Source organism: Dama dama, chromosome 14 (genome assembly GCF_033118175.1).
Source record: "Dama dama isolate Ldn47 chromosome 14, ASM3311817v1, whole genome shotgun sequence".
Classification (NCBI taxonomy): domain Eukaryota; kingdom Metazoa; phylum Chordata; class Mammalia; order Artiodactyla; family Cervidae; genus Dama; species Dama dama.
This window is the reverse complement of record NC_083694.1, coordinates 27,591,511-27,613,023: the sequence shown is the minus strand read 5'-3', so window position 1 is coordinate 27,613,023 and position 21,513 is coordinate 27,591,511. Positions and strand designations below refer to the sequence as shown.

Sequence of the window (21,513 nt, the reverse complement as noted above, 5' to 3'; positions counted from 1 at the left end):
ACCCGCGACGAGCCCAATGACTAGGATCTCGCCATGGGCTGGGGTGGGACACAGAACAAGGGCTGCATGACCAGCCCTGGTATTCTGAGGGCTTCGGCCCACCGGCGGGGGCAGGGCCTGCCCTACCAGCTCTGATTGCGTCCACTTACAAACTGAGATACCCTTCAGATTTCACAGGAAAAGCAGTCCACATCCCACCCTTCCCACAAACACCAAAGCTGGCCCAGCGGCTGCATGTGGCTCAGCAGGCCTGGTGCACCTCCAGAGTCAAGAGAGCTCACCTTGACCTCGTAGCCGGTGAGGAACTTCATCTCTATGGATTTCTTCAGCACAGCCTCCCTGTCCTGGTTAGCAGCAGCCCTGATGATCTGGGCAGAGGGCACCATGGGTGGCACGTGGAGAGGAGATCCTGGGGGTCCAGGGGGCTGGTACCCGCCCCGCCCCCAAATGCCAGCACATCCACTTTTACCCTTTACTTGGGCTTCCCTGGTGGCTCAGATAGTCAAGAATCTGCCTGCAGTGCAGGAGACCAGGGTTCACTCCCTGAGTAGGGAAGATCCCCTGGAGAAGGGAATGGCTACCCACTCTAGAGTTCTTGCCCAGAGAATCCCATGGACAGAGGAGCCTGGGGGGCTACAGTCCATGGGGTCGCAAAGTCGGACACGACTGAGTGACTTTTACTTTCCTCTGCACCTGAGGCGGCTGTGACGTCCACTGTCACCAAACACCAGGGACAGACAGACATCAGGACAGGAGTCTACCCTCCCTCCAAGCCCCAGAAGAGCACCGGACAAGGCCAGCCCCCCGCCTCCCTTCTACCTGGATGTAGAGATCGGTGAAGGATCTGTCAAATTCCCGAGTTGCTCCGAAGTCCAGAAGAGCCACCTGGGGACGGCAATACCAGGGAAGGTTTGCCCCAGTGGGGTGGAGGGACAGGGCAACGGGGAGCTGAGACCCCCAGATCTCGGAGCCCTGGTCCAGTGGAGCTCAGGGTCCCTGTGGGATCCCCACCCGGTGCTCACCTTGTGCAGCTCAGGGTCATAAAAGAAGTTGGACCAGTTGGGGTCTGTCTGCATGAAGTGGAACTCGAACAGCTCCCGCAGGCACAGTACCAGGATGTTGTAGCAGATCTGGGGGCCGGGTGGGTCCGGTCACACCACGCCAGGCCACCTGACCCCCTCTAGACCCGGACCTGGAAGTCTGACCCCTGCTCTCCTCTCATCATCCACCCCATCCCACCTCCCGCCCACAGCCAACTTCGATTCCACATATATCAGCGGGTGGGGAGACGAAGAAGCGCTCTTGTCCCTGCCCCCACAGGGAGTGCTGGGGACTCCAGAGTCACCAAGCGACACACCTCGTTTCGGATCTCCTGGCTCAGCCCCTCGGCCTGGTCCAGGGGGAAGCCGGACACCAGCTCCGTGGTCAGCACGTGGGGGCTGCAGAGCTCGTCCACAATCTCGGGCACGTAGAAGAAGGGGTGGTCCTTCAGCAGCTCCCTGGCAGGAGCGAGAGGTCACACCCTGCTCACCCTGATCCTCCACCCCCACCCTGGAGCCGACACAGGACAGCGAGGCGCTGAACCCCCCAGGCTGAGGGGCTCCGGCCCCAGGCCCCAACCACGGTCTTCCGCCCCTCGGAGCTGGAGGGGCTTCCACCCCCTCTGTCCCCGCAGCGGGAGCAGTGGGCGAGGGCCTGAGGCTGCAGACGCACCGGAACCTGCGGGCGCAAGCGGCCTCCCGCTGGTAGTCGCACTCGAGGGCCAGCTCCCGCCGCAGCACGTCGATCAGGTGCTCGGGGAACAGGCCTGGACGGGGGAGGAGGGTGTCAGGGTGGCCAGGGGCTCCCCGAGTCCGCACCCCACCCCCCACGCCTGCCCTTGCCCAGCAGCAGCCTCAGACCTTCCGGAAGCATGTTGCTCATGTTCAGCACGGTCATGAGGTTGTTGACGTCACTGTTGATGCTCTGGGCCACGCCAGGGTACTGCAGGGAGCAGAGGGGCAGCGGGCACATGGAGCACGGCCCTGCGGGCCCCTACCCTCCTGCCGCCCGTCAGCCTCCCAGACCCCACGCCTCCACAGGGCACAGCCAAGACCCCACGATGCTGCTGTAACCCCTGGGCCCACCATGACCCTATTCTACCCCACCTACCGCACCCCCACCCGCATGCAGAAACAGCCGCCCCACCCCTCCAGCTCAGGGCCCCAGGCAGACAGTCACTTGTCCCCTGTCCCCACCCCACTCAAACCAAGCTTGCTGGGAGGCTGTTCTCCCTCCCAGTCACTCAGCAAATACTTCTCAGCACCCAGCGCTGATCTGGTGCTAGGGACAGAAGCGATGAGACACGCACTACGCCCTGGGCGCGGGGACACTCGGGGGCTGTGGGTGCAGAGGCCCCCACAGCGCAGGCCCCGGCTCTGCCCTGAGCAGCTCCCAAAGATGTGCGCACACACCCTGGGCGCCTACCTGGATCTTCATGGCCACCTCGCGGCCCCCCTTCAAGCGGGCCAGGTGCACCTGCCCGATGGAGGCGGCTGCGAAGGGCCGCTCCTCGAAGTACTCCAGCTTGTCCCGCCAGTTGGGGCCCAGGTCGTTGTTGAGAGTTTTCTGGAGGGAGAGGCCAGGGAGGGGCTGTGAGCACAGCCGGGGAACCCCCACCCCCTCCCAGGCTGCCACGCCCCAGCCAAGAAGCCCCGGCCTCACCATCATCTGCTTCAGCGGCATGAAGTCTGCACTCTGCCTGACCCGATCAAAAATCTTGGCCAGATGGGGGTTGATGAAGGCGTCGTCTGGAAGGCAGCAGAGCAGACAGCAGAGTGCTGACCCCTCGGAAGGCGGGCGCGCAGGCCACCTCCATCACCCTGCCCAGCGTGGCCTCCTGGGAGGAGGCCCAGTGCTGCTCCACCCTTCCACACATTGAACCCCAGGTTCAGAGAAGACGAGGCACAGGCCCAGCCTCAGGTTCCTCCTGCTTGAGGGGAACTGGCTGTGCTCCCTCTCAGGACACCAGCATCTCAGATGCTCCGCCCTGGGGGCCCCATCAGAAGCCCCGAGGCTCCCCTGGACCCAGGCTCCACTCAGCGCTACACCCAGCCCGCCTCCTGCTCAGCCACAGCGTCTTCCCCGCCTTCCTTCCCTGACCACACACCCCGCACCCTGATGTCACGCCACTGCAGCCCGTGAGCTCACCCACAGCACCCTCAGACCATCAGCCTGACTCTCGCCAATTTTTTAGATGCCAGGACTTTTGGATATGCCAAAACACTCAGAAAGAAGCCAAAAAACAACAACCACGGGCTCTTATTTAAGACTCTGTTTTTTAACCAGGTTGGTTAACAGCAAGGATTCAAACAAGAGAAGTCAGTGAGCAGAAAACCTCCCTCTCTACTTGTCCCCAGTGGGGCTGAAACACACGCCTTCCCTCTGCTCCCCACCCCCACTGCTCCCCACCCCCGCCAGCCCCCACCCCGCCCCCGCCAGCCGCACTCACCCTGGATGCTCAGCATCTGGCCCAGCTTGAGCGCCGCCCCGCGCACCTTGCACAGTGTGCGCACGATGCGCTCCGCGTTGGCCTCCGACAGGAAGGGGCTGGAGTCCAGCACGGCCTTCTTCCCTGCGGGGGAGCAAAGCCACCATGATGCCCCTCAGGCGGGGCTGCCAGACCTGGGACCCCCCACCCCACCCCAAGAGGACCCTCCCCCCGACTCAAGACTGAGACAACCCAGCCCACTGGCCCCTGGTTGTGGGTCTTGGCAAATCACTGGTTCTCCCAGTAAAATAACAAATAATAAAATAACGAAATGTCAGGGTTTAGCACATTTTAAGGGTGGTGGAATAGAGCCCAGCAGACATTCTGATACAAAGGGCTTTCCTCCCGGGGCGCCACAAAACCAGCAGTGCAGTTTTAACTCCACATCTCACATCTGCCCCCTCAGGTGCCGAGGAAGGCCCTCCGGGGCCCCCCAGGTCTCCCCAGGCCCGCCCCCAGCACCCTCCAAACACACACACACACACACACACACATACAGGCCGGCTCACAGGGCCTCTCCCTCCATGTCAACCCTGGCCAAGTGACTGTCCCTGCCCCTCAGTGTCCTGGACAAAGGTCACCAGCACCCCCGGAGTCCCTGCACAGTCACCCGGGGCCTGCTGGCCATGGTGAGAGCACAGTCCTAAGGGAGGGGAGTGCAGGGTCAAGGACAGCCTCACCTGGTGGGTGCCCGCCTCTCCCCTCTGCCCACAGAGGCCCTGCAGCCCCCTGCAGCCAGCGGGCCCCAGGAGAAGGTGAAGAAACCTCAGGGGAGCAGATGACCTCTGTCCAGAACACTCAGAGGTGGGAGGGTACAGGGTGGTGACTCGGGGTGACGAGGAGGGGGTCACCCAGTGGTCCTGCCCTCTGTCCTGTGAGCCCAGTTAGACCGGAAGTCCCCCAGGCTGCCAGGCTGCCCCCACGGCCCCTGGCACTTGCCTCAGCCTGCATCCCTGTTGGCCCGGTCCAGACTCAGAGCAGGTCTGAGTCAGATCCCACGGCGGGACCAGGGGAGGTGGCGTCATGCCACTGCCCTCCGTCCGGGGCTGTGTCCAGCCTGGCCTCTGATATACCAGGGCCAAGGGGCTAAAGCGGGATGTGAGTCTGAAGGCCAGCATCTGAGGGTAGCTGTTAGGCTCACACAGGGCCAGGCTCACTCTCAGGGAACCAGATATCAGGACAGGGGCCCAGAAAGGGGAGAGAGTTCAGCTCCACAGGAAGAGGCCAGTCACGGAAGCTACAGCCCCTGGGCGGGGCCATCCAGGGTGGCTGGGCCAAGGGCGTCCCCGGCAGACCTCTAAGTCCCCTCTGCCCTCCCCAGCTGCTCAGCCCCTGGACCCTGTGGGCCAGGGACCTGGGTCATGTCCCTGAGGAGGCAGGGGAGGAGGAAAGGCCCGGCCCCAGGCAGGAGGACGGCGCTTTCTCCCCAAGTGACACAGTGACCCTGACATTGAGAGACAGGGTCCGGCCCTCCTGAGATTTCCTCCCCTCCTCACAGCTGGCCAGTCTCCACAGCCCCGGCAAGGGTGGTCTGAGAACAACGTGGGGGAGTCAGGGAGCTGAAAGGCATGATGGGCTGCCCCCCAGCCAGGAGGCGCTCCCCGGGGAGAGCCGGCCGGGGCTGCAGGCGCTGCTCAGGAAGGGGGTGCACACCCTCTGGCCTCAGCCCACGTCCTGCTCCCAGTGTGGTGGCACCCAGGCGCCTTGACCCCCAGCCAGGCCACTGCTTCCCTGTCAAAGGACACCAGCTGTAACCGAGGAGCCAGGGTTGCCTCTTCCCTGCTTGGACGAGGCGGGATGGAGAGCCGCCAGTTGTGGAGCGGAAGATGGGAGGAGCTGTGCCTGGGGCAGGCTGGCTTCTCACTCCAGAGGCAGGCTTCACTTCCCGGAGCCTCAGCACCAACACTAAAAATACCTCCCTAAGCCTCTCTGTCCTCTGGCCCCTTCCAAGGACACACATGCTCTGGGGCCAGTAGGACGGGCTAGTGCCCTCTCCCCCGCGAGGTCTCTCGTCCCCTCGAGAGGGTCCTGCAGATGAAGCAGGGCCATCCAGCGGGCTGACAGGCCACCAGGGGAGCCGGCCCCGGGGCTGTAGCCAGGGCTTAGGGGCCACAGTGCAGCCGGACAGTGGGGACCACTCAGGGTCCTCAGGGATGGGAGGAGGAGGTGTCAGGTCTTGGAATGAGCTGATGAGCCCTGAATAGGGACAGGGGGCACTCAGCCCGGAACATCAAGTACACATTGAGAAATCCATGAGCAGAAGGCTCTAGCAGGGCTGCCCTTAATGGCCACCAGAACTCCGTTAAAGGGGAAGTTCTCTGCATCTTCCCAGCCCACCCCCACACCGGGACAAGCTTGGGGGAGGGGCCCTGGCTGACCACCCCAACAAGCGGGAGGTGGGGGAAGCTGCCCCCTGACCCACCAACACAGCACCATAAGCATCCAGGTTCCAGCAGCCAGTCTGCAGAACTTTCTCCATGGAAAGTTGGGTGACCCAACAGCTGGCCACCCAGACTAGGGGGAACCGGGCATTCTGACCTGACCCCGGGCTAGCCCCGGGATCACAGGGGAGTCATGACCTTCACCTCAGAGACGAAGAGTCTGAGGATGGAGAGGAGATGGCCACCCCTGGTCACCGAGCAGGGGGATGGAGGCCCCACAGCTCCAGCAGCTCCCACATCTCTCAGCCACAGCCAAACAGGGAGCCCTGGCCTAGCACACCTGGGGCCCCAACGAAACCCGAGGCTCCTGTCAGGAGAGAGCAAGCGTGGAGGCCCCAGAGGAGCCAGGAGGGTGGGTGAGCCAACATGGGCCAGGACAGGTGCAGAGCGGCCTTCAGGTCCCAAACTCCAGGGCTGCCATTTACATGAACACAAGGTGCAAGGTGCCCGTGGAGGCCAACCCTCAGGGAACACAGGCAGGAGCTCGGAGCTGACAGGCCCCCCTCCCAGGGCCCAAACTACCCTCCTGCTCAAGGGCCCAGCTCACCTGAGGGGTCCTCGGGGCGGAGGCTCTTCTTGGCAACCTCGGCCAGGGCCCCGAAGCCCAGACCTACAGCCAGACCTGCAAAGAGGAGGTTGAGGGCTCTGGGCATTCGCTCAGGAGCTGCCCATTGCCCTTCCCCATGAGCCCTGGAGCAGCCCCAGGCAGACAAGGGCCTCGCTCCCCAGGGACCCCTGATGACACTGCAGACATCTTAAAAAGGTGGGAGATACACAGTGACTGTTTTCAAAGAACACCTGGCTCACGATGAGTGCTCCAGTGGAAAAGTCTCCTCTGCCCCCACTCCCCTCACCTTTGCTATACACTCACGTGACATACAAACACACCCCGAGACAACATACAAGGAAGAACACACTGGGGAGGCACGGCACGAATGGAAAACAGACCGGGAATGGTTGCGGGCCAAGGACAACACAGGGCACCCTCCGGGACACAGTCACCCACTTCACGGTGTGGGCAATGAGCCTCAACACCCTAGGACTCTCCGATCTAGCTGACTGCAGCTGCAAGGAGACGTTTTACCACCACAACACACAGCAGTCGTTGATGGGGTCGGAACATTTTGCAAAAGCCACGGGGACTCACTGGAGCTCAGACCGCAGCTCTCACTCAAGAGGAAGGCCCCACAGACATACACAGGGGTTTAAGGAGAGTGGGGTGTCAGCCCCCCTTTCTCCCTTCATCAACCTTTGAAGTCAAGGTCTCTTAACACCTCATTTATCAGAGGTTGGTACTGGATGATCCCAACTGTCCAGGAGAGGCCCAAGGAGCCCAGCAGGTGCCACTCGGCCCACACAGAAAGCCCAGGAGCCTGGCTCAGGGCCCATCTCCTCTATTTCAAACAGTTCCGGCTGGCCTGGGGAGGGAGCGCAGTTAGCTGAGAGAGTGAAGAATGCGCGGAGAAGCACACTGATCACAGCAGAAGGGCAGCAAAGACCCAGGGAAGATGCCAGAGGCCCCAAGAACAGTGGACCGTGGTGAGCACGGTCCTGGGGGACTGGGAGGTTGATGGAACAGTTTCCCTCCAGGCCCGGTGGGCTCACACCGGGCAAGGAAACCTGCACGTGCTTCTACATTTTCCAAATTTTCTACGATTATGTGTTACTTTTATGAGAAATATTATTGAATGTACTGAGAAAGCTACTTAATGACGATAAATTTTAAAAATCAAAAAAGGATAACCAAATTAAAAAATATGTATTTTTGGAATACACTTTGCCCACCATTAGGCAAAGGTGCAGCCCCCACTTTGTCAGCTGTAAAGGAGGCTCCTGCCTCTTCATCGGTGTGAGGATTAAACAGTGGAGTAAGACTGAAGTGCTACCAGAAGGGGCAGTCATAGGGCAACACTATTTAAAGATGTTCGCTATTACTGTCCTTTCTCCTATTCAAAGAGTAGACCAGTGCTTGCCCAGGAAATATAATGTCAGCCACGGATATTTTTTATTTTCTAGTGACCACATTAAGAAGGCAAAAAGAAGCATGTGAAATGAATTCTGATCGTATACTTAACCCAAAGTACTCAACATATTTCCCCTATTTCTTTGCACTGTTCACTTAGGAAGGCTTTATCTCTCCTTCCTATTCTCCGGAACTCTGCATTCAGATGGGTATCTTTCCTTTTCTCCTTTGCCTTTCACTTCTCTTCCCTTCTCAGCTATTTGTAAGGCCTCCTCAGAGGAAAACAATAGAATGGGAAAGACTAGAGATCTCTTCAAGAAAATTAGAGATACCAAGGGAACATTTCATGCAACAATGGGCACAATAAAGGACAGAAACAGTATGGACCTAACAGAAGCAGAAGATATTAAGAAGAGGTGGCAAGAATACACAGAAAAACTGTACAAAATAGATCTTAATGACCCAGATAATCATGATGGTGTGATCACTCACCTAGAGTCAGACATCTTGGAATGTGAAGTCAAGTGGGCCTTAGGAAGCATTACTACGAACAAAGCTAGTGGAGGTGATGGAATTCCAGCTGAGTTATTTCAAATCCTAAAAGATGATGCTATGAAAATGCTGCACTCGTATGCCAGCAAATTTGGAAAACTTAGTAGTGGCCACAGAACGGGAAAAGGTCAGTTTTCATTCCAATCCCAAAGAACAGCAATGCCAAAGAATGATCAAACTACCACACAACTGCACTCATTTCACATGCTAGCAAAGACAGGCTCAAAATTCTCCAAACTAGGCTTCAACAGTACATGAACCAAGAACTTCCAGATGTTCAAGCGGGATTTAGAAAAGGCAGAGGAACCAGAGATCAAATTACCAACATCCACCGGATCACAAAAAAAGCAAGAGAACTCCAGAAAAAAACAACTACTTCTGCTTCATTGACTAAGCAAAAGCCTTTGACTGTGAATCACAACAAACTGTGGAAAATTCTTAAAGAGATGGGAATACCCGATCACCTTACCTGCCTCCTGTGAAACCTGTATGCAACTCAAGAAGCAACAGTTAGAACTGGATATGAAACAACGGACTGGTTCCAAATTGGGAAAGGAGTACGTCAAGGCTGTATACTGTCACCCTGCTTATTTAACTTATATGCAGAGTACATCATGAGAAATGCTGGGCTGGATGAAGCACAAGCTGGAATCAAGATTGCCAGGAGAAATATCAATAACCTCAGATATGTAGACGACACCACCCTTATGGCAGAAAGCGAAGAAGAACTAAAGAGCCTCTTGATCAAAGTGAAAGAGGAAAGTGAAAAAGCTGGCTTAAAACTCAACATTCAAAAAACTAAGATCATGGCATCCGGTCCCATCACTTACTTCATGGCAAATAGATGGGGAAACAATGGAAACAATGACAGAATTTGCTTTCTTGGGCTCCAAAATCACTGCAGATGGTAACTGCAGCCATGAAACTAAAAGACACTTGCTCCCTGGAAGAAAAACTATGACAAACCTAGACAGCGTATTAAAAAGCAGAGACATTACTTTGCCAAGAAAGGTCTGTCTAGTCAAAGCTATGGTCTTTCCAGTAGTAACGTATGGATGTGAGAGTTGGACCATAAAGAAGGCTGAGTGCCAAAGAATTGATGCTTTTGAGCTGTTGTATTGAAGACTCTTAAGAGTCCCTTGGACAGCAAGGAGATCAAACCAATCAATCCTAAAGAAATCAACCCTGAATATTCATTGGAAGGACTGATGTTGAAACTGAAGCTCCAATACTTTGGCCTGATGCAAAGACCCTGATACTGCGAAAGACTAAAGGCAGGAGAAAGGGGACAACAGAGGATGAGATGGTTGAATGGCATCATCAACTCAATGGGCATGAGTTTGAGCAAGCTCCAGGAGATGGTGAAGGACAGGGAAGCCTGGTGTGCCACACTCCATGAGGTTGCAAATAGTCGGACACGACTGAGCGACTGAATAACAACAACTCAATATATCATCCCTTACAAGTACTCAATATAAACATTGTTAAAAAGATATATTACTCTTTTCTTACACTAAGCCCTCAAATCCAATATGTATTTTACTCTCAGAGCACATCTCAACTTGGACCAGCCACATTTCAAGTGCCCAGCAGCCCATGTTGCTGCTGGGTCAGCATATGCCAAGCATAAGCCAAGTTCTTGCAGCCACAGGAAGAGGCCACAGTCATCTGGAGATGCCCCCAAGGACACCCTGGGGTGCTGAATGGAGATGCTGTGGCCTGTTTCCCTCTGACACCCCAACCCAGCCCCAGAGGACACAGCACAGAGCCGGAGCCATGTCTCTCGTCGAATATTAACTCCCTGCTGCCTGCCCATCCCCACCCCACTCATCACACTATCTGATTTAGCAAAATAATGATAACAGGAACATTAACCTTCAAATCCCAACGACATTCACCAGTGTCTCTCTACCCCAAGATTTTTCTCTGGCTAGATCAAATCCAAAGAGAAGCCTACGAGAGAGGCAGACTCACCAAAGGTTACCCAGCCTGGCCACTGCGAGCAGACGCTGCACCCCTCCCTCTGCAGAGCCCCCCACGCCTCCTGCTGGGCCCCCTCAGACTCTCCTCTGGCTAATTCTAGGCTGTGGGACAGAGCCAAAGCTCTCCAAGCCAAGGACATGTCACTGAACACTGAATCACGGAGGGAACATTCTGCAAAGGAGGCCGCAGGCTCCTCCTGTGGCCCCGCGAGCTCCCTCAGGACCAGCCTGGTGCCAGGCCTGCAGAACTGCCAACAGACAGGCTCCCCACTGCGGCCCGGGAAGGTGAGCAGCCCTGCAAGCCAGCCAGCCAGCCCTGACCTTGACCTCAGAGCTCCTGCTCTACTGAACCAGGAATAGACTGGTCCTCCTGCCAGTCCCCAACACGCTGACTTAAAGGACTCTCAGAGCTTCGTGGAGAGAGAAGGGCAGGCGCAGCCCCAGGTTCCTCCTTCCCGCAGAGCCAGGTGGCACCTCTGTCTCAGATTCCCCGAGCTGGTGAGGACACCCTGAGCCCAGGCTCGCTCAGTCTCCCTGTGTCACCTTTATCCCCACCCACACCCAGCCCCCCAGCCCTCAGGACAGCGCCATCCATGCCCTGACCCACAGGCAGCCCCGGCCTGGACCGCACAGGCTGCTCGGAGATCCCGGAGGAGACCAGCCACAGATCCAGGTCAGCCCCACGGCCACCATCAGCAGCCTGGCCACCACCCTAGGCTGTGAGAAGGCGCCAGCCCCTTTCAAGAAAGTTCCTACATTTCTCTCACCAAAGGAGGTTTTTCAGGCTAGAAATGCGGAAGGAGTGAGAAGCTGCAGGGAGCAGGGTTCTCCCTAGAGGAGTTGGGAGCAGTGAGCTGCTTCCCAGGGAACTGGGCCTGTTCCTTGTGACCAGGAAGCCCAGGGCCCTCTGCAGGTCCTCAAGAGATAAACATGTCCCCTTTGAACAACCACTGGGCTTCCACCCACACAGGCACAGAGGTCAAAAAAAGGTAAAAATAAAACACCTTCCAGTAAACAGCAGCGACTGTGAGGAGGCTTGGTGAGAGGTGCCTGAGAGCAGAAAGAAGTGAGGAAATGTTCCGCATTTACCTGCCAGAACCCCCAGAAGTGTTTACCGAGCAAGGCTGGCCGGAGATTCCCTGCAGCGGTGAGGTGCAAACCTAAGGGAAAAACAGCTTCACTCACACTGCACCACCCGCGTGCCAGCCACTGTTCTCGGGCCTCAACTTTTATCAACACGATCCTCCTGATCTCATAAGACAATAAAGTCCACAAAGAAAAGGCAGTGGACAAGGAAATTTCCTTTGCTTCAAGGTGTTCCCGAACCCTTGGTAACCCCACCTTCTCTCCCATCACCTGCATCCCCCACACCACGCCAGTGCCGGCCGGGAGGGGCTGCAGCCCGCAGGGCTGCAGGAAGGCGGACAGGAGGGAGCGCTGGAGGACGTTCCCTGCAGAGTGAGTGTTCTCGGTTCTCAGAACTGGGCCAGGGCGGGAGGGGAAGAACTGACGGCCCCTCTGCGGGATCGGGGAGAAGGGACGAGTGCAAGAGCGGCAGGCCCAGACTCAAAGTCCCTTTGAAGGATGCTCCTGGGAAACGTAGGAAACCATGTTCCCTCACCCCTGCCAAGGTTGCTAACTTCTCTTAGACTTACGGGGCATCCGTCTTGCGACCTCAGAGAGCACAGAGGAACGCCGGCCGCTTAGAGGGACAGCACACGTGCAGCGCGTGTGTCCTCGGGAAGTCAGGCGGCAAAGCTGGCATCACTGAGTGAGTGCCACCCAACGAGGGACACTAGGGCAGCCCCTGTCGACACCAGGACCTCAGATCTCTGCATCCTCAATGAGAATTAGGTGCCCTATCAATAAATGCTGGTAGGGGAAGCCTGACTTCAGACAAGTCAACACAGGGCTTCACACCAGGAGCTCGGAACACACAGTTCTGCTGCAGGAGGTGTGAACACTCCCACCCCTACCAAGCTGCCCACCCCCTCCCCACCCCAGCCAAGGGGTCCATTGGCATCGCCACTGCTGAATGGCTCTGCAAGGCCCCTGGCAAGACACAGCAGGGCCGACATCTGAAAACGAAGAAGACAGAATGAAGCCGTCAACAAAACTCAGTTACTCAATTTACCATCCTTTACCTTGGGAGCATATCCTTTGTACTTTTATGTTGTTAAATGGCCTTTAAAAGTATAAATTAAATGATGTTCATAGTTGATGATAGGTTTTGGTTTTGTTTTAAACATTCTTACTTAGCAAAATTTAAAAATCACCAAACTATGCCCACTTATCCCAAAATCTTTTGTTTTCAGTTTTACTACTGAGACAAGGGGGGTGCGGAGAATGACCCAAAAGCTTTGTAGGAAAAGGGGCAAATGAGCTCGGAAAGAGCTTTGTTGCTGACATATTAACAGGACACCTAGGGTTATCAGAATCTTTAAGAAATTAATCAACAATAGCAATCAGTTTGCATTCACCTATTTTCTAACATAAGTGAGAACACTGTTCTTACAAAATCACTTAAGAAAGTCAATGGTGTCTTGGGAACTATTTTTTAAAGCAATGTATTTTTCTGGAAGGAAGAGGCCTTAACCTTTTACCTTTTAAAAATAAGAGGATTCCTGAGAGTCCATTCCCTCTACTCCTCATTCCTGGCCCACTCTTTTCTCAGACTAGCGTCTATTTTCATGTATCATATTTCAAAATCCTTTCTACGTAGAATCTAAGTATCCTTATCGCTTCCTACTTCTTCACTTGCTGTTCCTCTTTCTAGTTCTCTTAGTATTCTTCTCCCTTCTGCCTTAATGATGTGGACTATAAATTCCTAAGTGAAGGTCTTGGTGATCAGCAAAATGCTATGCACATAGTGCTCAGCTCCTTTTGATAAGTTTTCTCTTGTTCTTATTTGCTTCAGTCATGTCTGACTCTTGCAACCCCCCACCAGGCTCCTCTGTCCGTGGGATTTCCCAGGCAAGAATACTGGAGTGGGTTGTCATTTCCTTCTCAAGGGGATCTTTCCAACCCAGGGAAAGAACCCACATCTCTTATCTCTCTTACACTGGCAGGCAGATTCTTTACCACTGAGCCACCAGAGTAACAAGTTTTCCTTAGTGCTTACTTTATCTGTTAGTCTCATTTCTATAATCCTCCAGTTTTCCATTTGTAGGTACAGGAGAGATGATAAGACATCTCTCTGAACCTGTAAGATTGAGGCACAAATGAAAAATACAGAAAAGAGCAGAGGAGACACATTGGACAAAGGGAAAGACCTAACATATGTGTAACGGGAGTCTCAGAAAGAGAGGAGAAAGAGAACAGGCCAGAAACAATATTTTAAGAAATGACCATTATTTTCCAAAATTGATGAAAGACATTAAGCCACAGACTCAAGAAGCTCTGCAATCCCAAGTAGGATAAAAACAAAGTAAATCACACCCAAGTGTGTCACAGTCACACCGCTGAAAACCAAAAGCAAAAGGAAAATTCTAAAAGCAGGGGACAAAAGTACAGATCACCATGCCCACAGCATCACAACCATGACACCCCATGGCCAAACTGGATCTAGAGCTCCTGCCCCATCTCAGCATCAAAATGTGCCATCCCAACTGAAGAGCCCCTGCCTCTGCCTCCACATAGCTGAATACCAGCTGCTGACATTCCCAAACTCAACCCTATCTCCCTGAGATCGACAGCAACCGCCTTCCTTCATACCCCTCATAAAACTTTCTGAAGTCTGTTACTCTGCACCTCAAAACATCTCACCCTTGTGAGGAGAAAAAAGATTCGAAGTGTATTCTAGGAGAAGAAAGTAAAGCAGTGTCACTTCAAATTGTTTAGACAATGACCCACCAGTAAGCCATATACAATGCAATGAAGAGCATGTATCAATGGCATAAATATATCTGAAACAAAATATTTTTGCAATGTTCTGAGTTCTCAGGATCTATGATACTAATTCTGATCCTTTTCTCTTCAATTCCATTCTATTTACTTGTTTTTAAAAACACTGGTCCTGACCCACTAAACTGATTTCACACTCACTTAAGGGTCATAACCCACAGTTTGAAAACCTCTGGATAGGACAGAAGGTTCAGAATTTACCTCTGGGGCCAGAACAGCACATTCTTTCCAGACCTGGTTCCTCTTTGCTCTCATCCTGCCACCTCCAATCCTGAAATATGAGCCACCAACTGCATGGGCAACATGAGCAACTCTGAATCACAGCTGTGAGCAAATCTCCAGCAGAGACTCTGAAGGAAGGCTCTGGGCACCAGGCAGCTGTCAGCAAGGGCTCAAGAGGCTCTGGAGGGTGCAAAGCCCCTACAGAGACCAGGGCCTCTGCTCACCCAACCCCAGCTCCCTCTGGTGGCCATGTCTCCCACACCCTGAGGGAAGCCCTGCACCCTGGTTTTAAGGAAGCTGACTTTTCGTCCTACACACCTTTCTCTACCACCGCTTTCACTTCAGTCTGCTGTCCTTAACCCACCACCCAAAAAGGTTTGACTTTTGCTGGCTTCACCATGATCTCCATCAAATTCTAATCGGCCACCACGACCTTCACCCTGACTGCTTTCCCAAACAGGTCCTCTACTACTCCACCCTCGCAGACTCCAGAGAGAGGCTTACGCCCATTCTACACTATGTTAGTCAAACTAAGCCTTCCGGTGACAGGGCTCTGTGATGAGCTCTGGTCTGGAGTGAGGGGAAGAGGATTACAATTACAGAGAAAAACTACAGAGTAAGAAGAGAACGGTTCCTGCCCTCAGACTCATGGAGGAGAGCACAGAACCTCCACCCAATATGAATGATAATAAACGTCCCAACTAATAGCACTGAGCAAAGCAGGGAAGTGCCATGTCTTCTGGGCATGAGGACCACTGGACACCATCAGAGCAGCGACTCTCAAACCCATTCTGCCAGTGGCACCCCAGGGGGTTACAATGTTTTATGAGGAACTGCTAGCCCATGAATGTGAAATGAAGCAATAATTTTGTGCTAAAACTCAGATGACATTGGATGCCAGAATCTGGAAAAGATAAGTAGCAGCAGATGTCAAATTTTAAGATAACAGTTATGGAAGAAAACCTCAGCGCTGAGATAATTCTATCCAATTAACCTCGTCTGCTCTGAACATAAGGTGGACAGCCAGCCACTGTTCAGTGTTAAGGCCCACACAACAGGCCAGCTCCCAGAGGACCATGGAGCACCGAACCAATTTTGAACAAGGAGGAAGATGGGTTTTCAAATGAGAAGAGCAGCCAGGGAGAAGAGTGAGCCTGATGTACAGCCTCCGGGAGGGGAGACGTACAGACCAAGAAAGCAAAAGGCAGGCAGTAACAGCTCAGACAGGTGAGAGTGGGCCTTCACGACTAGTTAGCATTGGCATCGACAGGAGCCAAGGAGACCTCTGTCACACACAGCCTCGCACTTGCCCAGCGAGGGCATATGAATCAAGCTGCCAGAGCTGATTGCCATACTAATGCCATTCTTTCATTAACTGCATTGTCTGGAGAACCTACTAAGGACAAGCAAGCTTTAGAGAAGTCATTCCGTCTCCAGGTAGAACCCATTGCGAAGGACGGCACTTTCAAAAGGAATATTTTGGTCAGCGAATAAGCACCAGATAGACAACACAACATCACAAAAACAGACACAACTGCTGTAAATCTTCATTATAAGATGATCTTCCAATACGGACAAAGAGAGCACAGGTGTATTGCATACACACTCCCAAAGGAAAGGACAAACTCACAACTCCACAGTGCATTAAAATGGACAGCAGCAGCTCACGGCCAACACACCTTGATATCATTCTACTGGAGCCTGCAGGCCTGTGGGAATTCAGCAAATGGCTCCCCAAAGGACTGGGCAAAAGTACCGTGTCCAGGAGCCAAGCAGCCCCACTGTCCCGCCTCCTCTCTGCGGGGCCTCTGGAGGCCTGAGTGAGAAGCTGATGCTGCAGTCGCTGCCCCCCAAGAAGCAAAGCTGCAGTCACAGCACAGCATCAGCCACACCCCACTAATCCCCAGGGGTGAGCTGAGGTAGTGACTGGATCACTCACAATCACACTGGATCACATGAATGTTTTTACATTCATGGAAAACATCCAAGAATGGCGAACACGGGAGCTACCACCCTCCCCAGGACACCCCTGGACCCCCATCCTTCCCTCCTCATGCAGGCCCCATGGCAGCCTCAGCTCCTCTCGCCAGGACTGGCACCTTACCTCCAAAGTTAGCCAGCCGCCCAATCCGTGTAACTGGTACCTTCCGCTCGCGAGCATGCTCACTGAGCTAGAGGGAGGAGAGAAAGAGCCCTCATGGCATCAGTGACCAGGGACAGGACCAACCTTCAGGGTCCGTGCTGCCCCCCACAGCCCCTCTCTACCCCAAGGGCAGCACACTCCACCCACAAGAGGCCTCTGTGTGCCTGAAACTCCAGGCCACAGACCTGCACGGTAGGACTGCGGGAACCACTCCGGTCCCACCCCAGGGGCCACCTGCACGCACTGTCTGTTTGTGGGGCTTGCTCTCCGGGCGAGCCTTGGCCTGCCGGGCCTTCTCAATGTCCTCAGCCGTGAGGCCGCCCATGGATGACTGGTCCTGGTGGTAGACCCTCCGTTGAAGGCCCGGGGCAGAGAATGGGTCTCTGGGACTTGCGAAGAGCCTCCCGTTCACCCTGCCCAGAGGGGAGGCGGCCTGGCCCGGGAGCCCGCCTTCCCGAAAGGGTCCGCTGGCAACATAGGCAGGAGCTGGGCCCTCGCTGCCGGCGTGAGCCCAGGATGGAGGTGACTGCTCCGGGGAGGAGGCTGCAGAGACATCCTCAGAGGTGCCCTCGGCCCTCATCCCTGAGAAGTGGAATGCTCCTTCCGGGTCATCGAGGGTCTCAGAGTAATATTCTTCAGCCTTCTCCTGACCCTGCAGGAAACAAAAGCCAGCGTGAGAGGAGCAAGAGGACAGCCGGGAGCAAATCCCTGTGTGCACCCTCTTCCACCCAGAACAGCACACCCTCCAGGGGATTCTACTGTGTCAACCCATGGCCCATTCTAGAGGTGAGCAGCAGCCTGGGATCCAGGAGGACCAGATTCCACACCTGCTCCCACCAGGGTCCCCACCTTGTGGGCCAGGCAAGCCAGTCGCACATGGCCACTGCTGGGTGCCCAGACCAGACCACAGGAGTGACCACTCGCCTGGAGTAAGCTCTTCACCTGTAAATCCGGACTAAGGAGAGGCTACCAGGGCTTTGGGGAGGGTGAGCCAGGGCAAAAGATGGGGAAAGCTTTGCGAAGTAAAAGAATGACCACTGACCAGCAGAGGGGAGGGCGGCACACCGGTAGGCCCGCCCTGCCTCTCAAGGCCAGTGCCTTGGTGCATCTCCGCCAGTCAGCCTTGGGCGCCCCCTTAGGGGCTCTCACCAGAGGGCTTGTCACAGCCAGGACCAGGCCCGGCCGTTACTGGAACAGGGGGTACACAGCGCAGGTAAGGAGGGTGATACACCAGGTTTTCCCTGTTAACAGTTGCTGAGACTTGAGCTTCAGGCCCAGGGTCTTTCTACTTCTGAACCCCTAGCGGCCTGTTGAGTTCCTGACCCCTCTCTACCGCTTCCTTCTCTGAAAATAGGGCTCCCCCCAGTCACAGAGCTACGTGAGGCACAGACAGGGCCAAGGGAACAGTGCTAAGAAGACTATAATTAGGACGCAGCCGACTCCTGAAGGGAGGTCAGTGGCCTGGATTCCCTGAGTCCAGGATTCTCTGAAATGGAGTCAACACACAGAGCACTGCCTGCAGATTCTGCACAAACAGCAGCAGATCCCAAAGCCTTCTCACTCTCAGCTTAATAAGATACTGTGGAATCCAGGCAGACAAGACATGCCCTCCAGTGGAAGAAAAGAGACAGGCTGTTACTTTTCCTAAGTGAGAAACTGAGGCTGAGGGAGCTGAAATAACCTGGTAGGGGCCCCCAGGCAGAGCAAGGACCTGCCGCCAAGGCTGGCCCCACCGGCCGCCCCGAGGCCACCTGAAGGCACCTTCCTCAGAGAAGAGATGAGCTGTATTTGGAATCAAGAGGCACCTCTCCAGATGGTCAGGGAGGCCCTGGAAGGAGGGAGTCTGGGGCAGGGTCCCATGAGCCACGTAACTCCTGTAACTCCCCTGCGGGCCACCAGCCCTGCATTACCATGACCTGATTATGTGGCAGTCAAGGGGCCTCAGCGTCTCAAGGGGACCAGACTCAGTACATGTCTGCTGAATGAGCAAGTGAACAAACCCCTGAGAAAGCAGAGGGAGAGAGGCTCCTGGGGTACCTGACCCTCCATCCCCTCCTCATGTGTAGACGGAAAGGAGCTCACTGGAGACCACCGCGCCATGCCTCCTTCCAGGCGGGGGTCCATCACTCCTCCTACCGCCCAGCGGCTGTGTCGGCGGACAGCCTGGTCTCTTCCCAGAACCAGAAACCGGCCTATCAGAGGGGAGCAGGGGCGGGGGGGGAGCCAGGGCACCCTCACCTCTCAAGGAGGTCTGCTCACATCTAACACGCTCCTCACTCCCAGGAGGCCCAAGCGAGTCGGGCAACCTCACTTCGGGTGTTCCACAGGCAAACGCCCAACAGGAAGGCGATGGCTCCTCACTAGCGAGGGGCACGGAGTGAGGCAGCCAGCGCACAGCCCCACCTCAGCAGGGGAGCGCGGGCAGAGACACAGTGTGTGAAAGGGACACAGGATGCTGGTCCTGTCAGTCAATAATTGCATCAAACTGCTGAGACTCAGCTTCCCCATCTGAGAAGGGAGGTAAGCATCTGGGCCTGCACCCTTCCCAGGACAACGGTGAGGCTCGTAAGAGACCACAGGAGTGAAGACCTCTGTGAGGTGAAGGCATCTGTGCAGAGAGAGACACAGTATCGCCCCTGGACCTCAGAGAGCAGGAAGGCAGCTGGCAATCCTAACCTGAGACTGGCCAGAGGCTGGCGGCCCAGAGCCTGGAGGAGCGCTCGTGTCTTTGTCTAGAAGGACAGGGCAGTGATGGAAGGGGAGCAGCAGCGGGGCTGCCTCCCAGCACAGCTCCCAACGCACACTTGCCCAGGTACACGAAAGCACACATGTACACGCATGCACACGCAGACCGTCCCCATGCCCTCAGACTGTCAGGAACGGGGTGTGGACCACGCGGGAGACGCCGTGGGGGGCGGGGCTCTGCTAGCAGCCCTGTTGACAACCACGGCTCCAGCGCTCGATTCTGCTTATAGTCCTCCCCTATGACAGTATAGCGTCGAGGTCTCTGTACTCAGGAAGAGACAACGTGAGGGATGAGAGGGAGGCAGGAGGTGAGGCTGCTGCCCTGGAAAGAGGCAGGGCTCCCGAGTCAGCTCCCGGAGACCCCAGCCTGTGGAGGAGGAAGACAAAGCCCAGCCCAGCCAGGAGGGGTGGGGATGGGTGGGGGAGAGTGGGCAATGGTTTCGAAGCCCCAGGAAGGCCCACTGACATTCAACCCTGTGACACTCGATGCTGAGGCATGACATCCAACAAAATGTGCCTGCCCCACCCACCCACACATGGGAAACCTTGCGTCACTTTACAAAACTGACCCAACAAAGAAACACTAACGGAAACCAGAGGAACAGGGAGAAGGTGCTCTGTCTTATAGAGTACTTGTTTGCTTCAGAGAAGGAAGTGTATCTGGCCTTCCAGATACACTGAGATCCTTCTAGCGGCCTCCCCTAAGAACACAGGGAACCGTGAGTTTCAACTTTGTGGCTTTTTTTAATTCCCCAAATTAAAAAGGCCTCTCTTCAGTACCTTGAGGACAGGCCCAGGAACTGAACCCAGGCCAGGCAGAGTGAACAGAGCAAGCCCCAAGCAGCCCCTGGCAGGTCGGGGCCTGTCTCACCCCTCTGCGCCCCGAGCCTGGCACCAGTAGGCACAGGGTAAGTGCTGGTGAGTTACTAGTCAGACTGGAGAGCATGCTGGGCTTCATGTTCCTTGGGTTCTTCCCAGCTGTGAAGCTTCCTATAACTGAAACTCCAGTCACACGGCAGCAGCCTCCCCCTCACACCCGGAAGGATGGTGGGCTCCACTAAACAGTGGGCTGTCTGACCCCGGCCACAAGGAGACTGGCCATCCTGGAGGTGTCCCAGCTCACCCCCTGGTCTCACCAAGACCTCCAAATCCAGCCCCGCTCCCACCGCCAAGCGGCCTCCTTACCTGCATCTGCCCAAAGACCATGCCGACCTGCTCTGCGGCGGAGGACTGCAGGGCCCTGACTGCCATGATGAGCTCCCCGCCGAGGCCCAGGTGCTGCAGGTGGGTCTCCACGGCCGCCTGGGTCAGCTTGACAAAGCCTTTGACCAACATGATGGCGTCCCCCAACACGGCAGCCATCCTTCAGGGCTGGAAGAGAGTGGGGTGGGCCAAGTCAGGGTGGGGGCTCCATGCCTCACTCGGGGTCGCACTCACACGGACCACCTCTAACCCCAAACTCTGGCTGTCTGGTTTTTCCACTGACCTCCCCTTCTGATCCGGTTGACCGAGAGAAAAGAGAGGCAGGGAGGGCCCAGGGGTCCAGGTAGACTGAGTGACTCCCCACGCTGCGGGGCACAGAGCAGAGTCTGTGGAGGCGGAGCTGTGCACGGGGCCCATGTTCCCTGGCCGCACGGCCACCCTGTGGCACAGAGTGAAGGGATTTGTCCAGAGTCTCTCAGCCACCAAGCAGCAGAACGAGGACTTGAATCTGGGAGTCCCTGATTTAGTTCAGCCTTCTTCCCTCTGAACCAAGGCTGCAGGTTGGGGAGGGAACACCTCCTTGCAGGACTGGGCCCCCCAGCTCCTCAGGGGCTGTCTGTCCGTGCCCAGCCACTCCTGCTCTGCCCTGAAGCCTCTGAAGACACCCACCAAGGGACAACCAGAGTCCCTCCCCACACTCTGGCAATGCACTTGGAAAATCCTAGCCAGCATTAAAAAACACCACCAACATGATGCGGGACACTGCGGGAACAATGCAGGCAGGACCCGGCCTGAAACCTGGGTCCCCTCCATGCACATACAGGCTGCTC

General features: G+C 55.6%; 1 protein-coding gene across 2 annotated transcripts in view; it reads right to left on the bottom strand.

Annotated features, from left to right (window-relative positions):
* COQ8A (coenzyme Q8A) overlaps positions 1-21,513 on the bottom strand; it is a 46,611-nt gene that overhangs the window by 2,602 nt on the left and 22,496 nt on the right. For both annotated transcript variants that reach the window (XM_061160199.1, XM_061160198.1), the window contains exons 2-14: positions 20,666-20,851; positions 16,980-17,387; positions 16,697-16,763; positions 6,518-6,592; positions 3,491-3,613; positions 2,704-2,789; positions 2,467-2,607; positions 1,902-1,983; positions 1,714-1,807; positions 1,358-1,499; positions 1,023-1,130; positions 820-885; positions 282-368 (exon numbers count right to left, since the gene is read on the bottom strand). In XM_061160199.1, coding sequence (XP_061016182.1) covers positions 282-368; positions 820-885; positions 1,023-1,130; positions 1,358-1,499; positions 1,714-1,807; positions 1,902-1,983; positions 2,467-2,607; positions 2,704-2,789; positions 3,491-3,613; positions 6,518-6,592; positions 16,697-16,763; positions 16,980-17,387; positions 20,666-20,842 — 1,656 coding nt within the window. In that variant the 5' untranslated portion in view covers positions 20,843-20,851. The remainder of the gene's footprint in view (positions 1-281; positions 369-819; positions 886-1,022; positions 1,131-1,357; positions 1,500-1,713; positions 1,808-1,901; positions 1,984-2,466; positions 2,608-2,703; positions 2,790-3,490; positions 3,614-6,517; positions 6,593-16,696; positions 16,764-16,979; positions 17,388-20,665; positions 20,852-21,513) is intronic.